We start from the raw sequence: 7,295 nt of genomic DNA on the forward strand, positions 1-7,295 counted from the left end.
AGCCCCCAGACACACAAACCCGTCCATCAAGCCAGAGCCAGGCCAAGAGCCGCACAGTGCATTTCAGCAGAGCACTCCAGCCCAGACAGTTGGAGTGTGCTCACTTATCCTGCAGAACACATGTGCGCACATTTGCCCTTCTGCACACATCCCCATGTGTATCCTCACCCACACCCCCAGGCCTGCACACCAACAGATGACCCAGCCCCACAGGGTAACTACCAGTTCACTCATGTCACACACACAGGTCCAGACACTCATATGCACTCCCCCATGAGTACAAACTTTCACACATGTCCAGGCAGATAGGTCCTTGTCAATGACACCTTTTTCCTGCTCAGGAGCTGCAGACTGACTCGCGCACTCCTCCTCAGAGCCCACACAGGAGCCCTGGGGGAGAGAGAAGTTCTGTGAGCTGCTGGCATAGCCAGGCCAGGGTGAGGGGGCCGAGTCCAGACCCAGAGCAGGTGGCCCAGCAGCTGTGCCCAGGCTGGCCCTGCCAACTTGCTCACCCACTTGGACAAGCCTGGAGCCCGTGGGGGGGGGGGCACCTCCTACAGGGGAATGGGGCAAGATGGAAGTCCTGCCCCCGACAAGCTGAGGTTCTGGGAAAGTCCCTTTCCTGTGGGTCTCGCTTCACCCATTTCGGCCAAGATGCAGGTGGTCCGGTGACCTGGTTCTCCAATGTAACTGACTTGTTGAAAACTCTTCAACCCAGAGGAGGCCTTGGCAGGTTGATCTGCATTTAACAACCTCCCCAGGTGACCCATACGACCCAGTGACCACTTCGAGAAACCCTAAAAGTCTAAAGGATTTAATTTTATGACACTAGGGAGCGGGGAAATGGCCAGGGATGGGGGGAAAGAATAGACTTTAAAGACACCGGAAACACTCATTTCAGGTCAGTAAAAGCGACAGTCCAGATGTGGCCTTCCAGTCCCCTCCCCCTAGCAGCAGCTGCGAAAAGGGTCAGGGGTCACCCCAGCCCAGACCCCTCCCCTCAATCCAAGAATTCACTGCAACTTCACCATCGAAAGTATTTGTTTAATAACAACAACCAAAAAAAAAAAAAAAAAAACCCACAGAACTATTGTAAAACAATATTCTCAGTCGGTGATCATTGTAATATACAATACAAAGCAATTAATTTCCTCAGAAATCTGAGAAGCACCAAACGTGACCATTTTTTAAAATGTCTGCTTTTCAAAAAATAGAAACACACGAGGGGACTCCCCCAAGTCTCTGGTGGCTGGTGGGCGAGGAGGGAGGGTCAGCCTGCCCTGTCAGTCCCCCAGCCCCGGGCTGGATCCAGCAAGCGCCCAATGGCCGCCGATCTGTCTTGTTCCTCCCCAGCTCCGGCGAGGCGCTTGGAAGGACCAGAGAACAGTTATTCCTCTCGCCCCTTGAAGGGCTGGAGTCCGCCGGTCCCTGAGGGCGGCACTTCAGCGACACAAGATGCGATCGTCCGCTGGAACGCACGCCGCCTGTGATGAAACGGAGAGAGAAGTGAGACGGGCAGGTTGGAGGGGACAGGGCTGCAAGCCCCTCTTCCCCAGGAAACACGAGGAGGCAGCACCTTTTCCAATCTCCTTGGGCATCCTTGAGCAGCTAGGTGCCCGAAAGGATGGGGCGGACATAGGGTCAAGTAACCCCTCCCTCTCTGGGCCTCAGTTTCCCCATCCGTAGAAGGAAAATGATCTCGTACTCCAACTCGGACCTCACCTCTGCCGCCAGGGCGCTGATTTCGTCGTTAAGGGTGCTGAGCGGAGCCCGGACGGGGAGTCCCCGGCCCCCGGGGGTCCCGACTTGGGATTCCGAGTTCAGCTCCAACTCCAGGTCCCAGATGTAGTCGATGACGTGCTGGAGGATCTCCACCCTGCTCACCTTGCGGTTCTGGGGCAGGGTGGGCACCAGCTCCTTGAGGCGCGAGTAGCAGCCATTCATGTCGTAGAGTAGCACGTTCACCTGCTGCTCGTCTAGCAGGGCGGGCAGGCGCGCCCCGGGGCCGCCGGCGCAGCGCGAGATGGCCACGCTCTGCTCGGACAGGCAGCGCACTACCTCGCCCGCGCCGCCCGCAGTCTTGCCCGCCTTCAGCGCGCAGCTGGGGCCCGCGGCGGCCGCGGCGCTGCCACTGGCGACCTTCATGATTCTGGCGTCTGGGTGAGAGAAGGTGAAGCGGACGGAGGACGCGGACGACGGGAGTGCGGGATGAAGTTGAAACGGTAAAAAGACTGCTGTAGAAAGCTAGATGCGAGCCCCACCGCCCGACTTTTATAGAGACGCCGCGGCGCACCCACCCGCCCACCTTGGGGGCGGCCTCAGACGTTCAAAAACAGCCAATGGGAGGTCTGGAGGCGCGGCCTAGAGAGCTTCTGGGTCCCGCCTCCTGCTCTACTACTGCACCTTCACCGGCGTGGAAAGGGACCCGAGACTCAAGAACAGAGAGAGTGGGAGGACACGGTGCAAGGTCGCTAGTGGAGGCAAGGGCTGCCTTGGGCTCCTCGGGAAGGAGGCTAAACCGGTATTACCAATAACGAAAAGATTCCAAGAATCAGTTTTCCCAGGTTCATTTTCTCACTTTTCCAGCCCCATTTTACAGATGAGGGAAACTGAGGTCCCGATGGAGAAGCAGCGGGATCTGGGTCGCCCAGTACTTGAGCCTGGGCTTCTGGACCCTATTGGAAGATTATCTCTGGGACCCTGATCTCCCAAATATTTGAGCTGAAACTTAAAGCGGGCCCTCCTTTACACTCTGCCCACCGGGGCGGTGTCCTTTCCCAATTCCCAGAGAATGTTGCTGGTTAATGTTCCTGGGACCAGGCGGGCTAACCCAGGCCCCTTGGGATGGGAGCAATTAATTCTGGAAAGTCTTCCTCCAGGATTGGGGACTGGGTCTCTGGGACCTGAACAAGATAGAAGGCGCCCAGAGTGGACTGCCTTCCCTGATGCTCCCCTGGATTTACAGCCCCCTGCAAAAATTCCCCAAATCTGCATCATTAAGTAATTAAATTTTTTTTCTCCCTTTTTGCCTTCCCCCCCAAAGACCTCGGATCAGGGTCTCCCTCCCACGGCGCGGCAGCTGCGGAGCTCGAGTCTCCCCCCCTCCCACCCACCCCACTCCCGGGGCTGCTCTGTGTCAGCGTCTGAACAAGCGGCTCAGACCGTTAGACGCCAGGCCCGTGACGTCACCCATTCATAAAACCCGGACGGGCTGTCAGGCTGGCGCCGCGCGGGCGGTCGCCATGGAGACGGCAAACCCAGCCCCGGAGCTCCCCAGCTACCCCCAGCTCCGCCAGTCACCTGCAGGCCTCGGGTGGGAGGCCTGGGAATGCCCTCCTCTCGGGCGCGGGCGCTGGGCAAGGGTCACCTTACCTCCCCGCCCCACACCTCTCCACCAGGCCCACAGCTCCGGCCACTTGGGAGGTTTCTTCACTGCCTCCTCCCCACCTCAAGCTCCCAGCTCACGCCTGGGGAAAGAGTTCCGATTCCAACTCTGCTGCAGGATGAATTTAGTTGAGTCTCGGGCCCTCTCTGAGCCCGAACTTCTGCCTGGTATCTCGATAATGACAAAGGTGACGATTTATTGCATTCTTACTTGGTGCCAGTCACTGTGTGAAGAGTTTGCTTTGTCACTCTTACGCGGTCCGCGCCACAACTCTAAGAGGGGAGTTGTTTGGTTTCTTTATACAAAGGAGGAAACCGAGGCTCAAAAAGCTTCCCAGGAGCCAGAGCTGTTGTAATGGCTGCATTATTATAACAGGGGCACTTTATTGTAATGCAGTTCCTTCCTGCCAGGGTAGGCAGTCTGCCCCCAGAGCCCTGGATAGGCTAGAGGCGGGGAAACTGAGGCTCAGAATAGCCATCCAAGGTCACACAGCGTTAGCGGGGCTAAAATTCTGTGCTCACATAGGAGAGGATGAAATTATGGCCCCTTTTCCCCCTGCAATTAATTCACTGGGTATCAGCGAGTTTCCTTTTCCCACAGGTTGGGGGAGGGGCCGATAAACCGGCCCCCTGCCTCCACATCTGGAAACCAGGAAAGCTGATCAGCGAGACCAGCTTCAAAGGAGAGAGATCACTAATTAGCTGGACTCCTCATCCCCTTAGCACTCCCCTACCCCAAACTCTCCAAACGCCCTAGACCTTGTTTAGCAATCCTCTAATGATTGGAGAGAACTTTTTGCTGTGCAAAGGAATTGGAAGGACAATGACCAACCAGAGGGAATTAGAATATTAATTCATTACCTAGTGTTTATTAATTGATCCAGCAATTCTACTTGCTGGAATCAATTCCAGAGAAACCTACACACAGGGGCACAAAGGATGTCTGTTCAGCCTGTTTCACTGAGGTGCTACTTGCAAGAGAGGGGAAGTTGAAATAACCTAAATGTCCATCAACATGATATAAATTATTAATGGAAGTCAATGCAGTGGCCTGGCTATGCAGCAGGTGGGAAGCATGGCTCGGAGAGATATCTAGATCCTACTGTTGATGGAGAAAGCAAGTTTTAGACTGGGGGTCAAGGTAGGACCTCTTATTGCTCCTGAGTACGTGTGTATCTGGAAATGAATTTAAAACAAGAGAGGAAATTATGCTACAGAAAAAAATTTCAAACACAGTACTGTGTGATTTCTCTTATTTGAAGTTCTAGAACAGGCACAGCTAATCTAGGGGAAAGAAATCAGAATGGTGGTTGCCTCTGGGAGTGGAGGGTGAGAATTGCCAGGGTAGGGTGTGGGGAACCTTTCTGGAGGGATAGAAATGGTCCATATCATGATGAGGTGCGGGTTACACAGTGTATGATTTAGTCAAAACACTTCGAATTATATGTTTTTGTGCATTTCATTGTATTTAAATTCCACCTCAATAAAAAATATTAGAAAGAAAAAAAAAGTAGGATAAACAACAAATTATTAACGTTACCGGAGAAGGGAAGGGGAACAATATGAAATCAGAATTTCACTTTGATCTTCACAGGGGTATTTAATTCTTCTGTTTTTTGAAAAACAGTGTTTTTGATTTTTGTTTTTTTCTGGCCATGCTGCTTGATTTGTGGGATCTTAGTTCCCCCACCAGGAATTGAACCCAGGCCCTCGGTAGTGACAGCACCAACTCCTAACCACTGGACTGCCAGGGAATTCCCTAAAAGAATGTTACTGAAGTATAATTAACATGCACAAAGTGCATATATTTAAAGTGTCCAACCTGATAAGTTCTGACATACATATATACTCATGCACCATCACCACATTTAAGAAAACTGTATACTTCATCACCCCTAAAAGTTTTAATCTGTCCCTTGTAACCCCTCCCTCCCCTCTCTCTTACCCAGTGCTCAAGCACTCTATAGATCAGTTTGCATTTTCTAGAATTTTATATACTCGAGTACAGTATAGACAGCATATAATGTATAGAGTATATACTCTTTTTTGGTAGTTTTTTCAGCCTAGTTTCTTTAAATCAGCATAATTATTTTGAGAATGTTTGCTCCTTTTTATTGCTGAGTAGTAGGAGGATGTGGATGTACTTCAATGTGTTTATCACTCACTTGTTGATGGGCTTTTGGGTTAGTACAAATAAAGCTGTTATGAACACTTGTATACAAGAATTTCTCTGAATCTATGCTTTCATTTCTTTTAGACAGATACTTAGAAGTGAAATGACTGGGTCACATAGTAGATATTTATTTAACTTTATAAGAAACTGCTAAACTCTTTTCCACAGTGAGTGCACCATTTTACATTCCCATCAGGAGTGTTAAGACTCCAGTTCCGGGACTTCCCTGGTGGCACAGTGGTTAAGACTCCATGCTCCCAATGCAGGGGGCGCAGGTTCGATCCCTGGTCAGGGAACTAGATCCCATATGCTGCAACTAAGAGTTCACATGCTGCAACTAAGACCTGGTGCAACCCAATAAATAAATAAATATTCAAAGAAAAAGACTCCAGTTCCTCCACATCTTCTCTAACAGTTGTATGCTCATTTATGAGAATGGATAATAAAAGCTAAAAGTCACTCTAACAGACGTGTTGTAGTGTCTCACTGTGGTATTAATTTGTATTTTCCTAATGACTAGAGATGTCGAGCATCTTTTCATGTACCTATATACCATCCATATATCTCCTTTGGTGAAGATATTCATTTCTTTTGCTCATAAAAACATTATTTTTAGATAATTGTAGATTCACATGCAGTCGTAAGAAATAATAGAGACCCCTTGTATCCTTCACCCAGTTTTCCTAATGGTAGCATCTTGCATGACTACAGTACAATATCACAATAAGATTCCTCTGATTTCTGCTTAAATTCAGATTTCACCTGATTACATGCACTTGTGAGTGTGTATTTTGTTCTGTGCAATTTTATCACATGTGTAGATTTGTGTGATCATCACCAGAGTGAACACACAGAGCAGTTCCATCACAAGGATCCCTCGTGCACCCTTTAATCTTTTGTCCATTTCTTTTAATTTGGTTGTTTGTTTTATTTTTGAGTTTTGAGAGTTCTTTATATATTTTGAACAAATATCACTTGTGAGATATATGATTTATGAATGTTTCTTTAGTGTGTGTCTATGCTTTTTATCCTCTTAATAATGTCTTTTGAAGAACAGAAGTTTTAGGACTTCCCTGGTGGCACAGTGGTTAAGAATCCGCCTGCCAATGCAGGGGACATGGGCTCGATCCCTGGTCCAGGAAGATCCCACAGGCCATGGAGCAGCTAAGCCCTTGCGCCACAACTATTGAGCCTGCACTCTAGGGCCTGCGTGCTGCAACAACTGAAGCCCACGTGCCTAGAGCCCATGCTCCGCAGCAAGAGAAGCCACCGCGTTGAGAAGCCTACGCACCGCAATGAAGAGTAGCCCTTGCTTGCCCCACAACTAGAGAAAGCCATGCACAGCAACGAAGGTGCAACACAGCCAAAAAAAAAAAAGTTTTAAATTTGATGAAGTCCAATTTATCAATTTTTAATTTTATGGGCTTCCCTGGTGGCGCAGTGGTTGAGAATCTGCCTGCCAATGCAGGGGACACGGGCTCGAGCCCTGGTCTGGGAAGATCCCACATGCCGCGAAGCAACTGGACCCGTGAGCCACAACTACTGAGCCTGCGCATCTGGAGCCTGTGCTCCGCAACAAGAGAGGCCGTGACAGTGAGAAGCCCGTGCACCGCGATGAAGAGTGGTCCCCACTCCCCGCAACTAGAGAAAGCCCTCTCACAGAAACGAAGACCCAACACAGCCAAAAATAATAAATAAATAAATAAAAATTTAAAAAAATTTTAATTTTATGAATCAT

The 7,295-nt window shown here is 49.9% G+C and overlaps 1 protein-coding gene across 1 annotated transcript; it reads right to left on the minus strand.

The window, feature by feature from the left end:
• Positions 1-1,023: 1,023 nt before the first annotated feature.
• Positions 1,024-2,240, minus strand: ID1 (inhibitor of DNA binding 1). Its single transcript, XM_060032800.1, has 2 exons — positions 1,723-2,240; positions 1,024-1,484 (listed from the first exon to the last, which is right to left on the minus strand). The coding sequence occupies exons 1-2, from the start codon at positions 2,143-2,145 to the stop codon at positions 1,443-1,445; spliced, it is 465 nt and encodes a 154-aa protein (XP_059888783.1). The 5' UTR covers positions 2,146-2,240; the 3' UTR covers positions 1,024-1,442.
• Between the last annotated feature and the right edge of the window lie 5,055 nt (positions 2,241-7,295).

This window comes from Delphinus delphis, chromosome 15 (genome assembly GCF_949987515.2).
Source record: "Delphinus delphis chromosome 15, mDelDel1.2, whole genome shotgun sequence".
NCBI lineage: Eukaryota > Metazoa > Chordata > Mammalia > Artiodactyla > Delphinidae > Delphinus > Delphinus delphis.

Bases quoted from the DNA above. Each gene is read 5' to 3' on its own strand.
- ID1 (XM_060032800.1), bottom strand. From the start codon at position 2,145: ATGAAGGTCGCCAGTGGCAGCGCCGCGGCCGCCGCGGGCCCCAGCTGC. The intron at 1,485-1,722 runs GTGAGGTCCGAG...GTTTCATCACAG, and splicing joins TCAGCGCCCTGGCGGCAGAG to GCGGCGTGCGTTCCAGCGGA.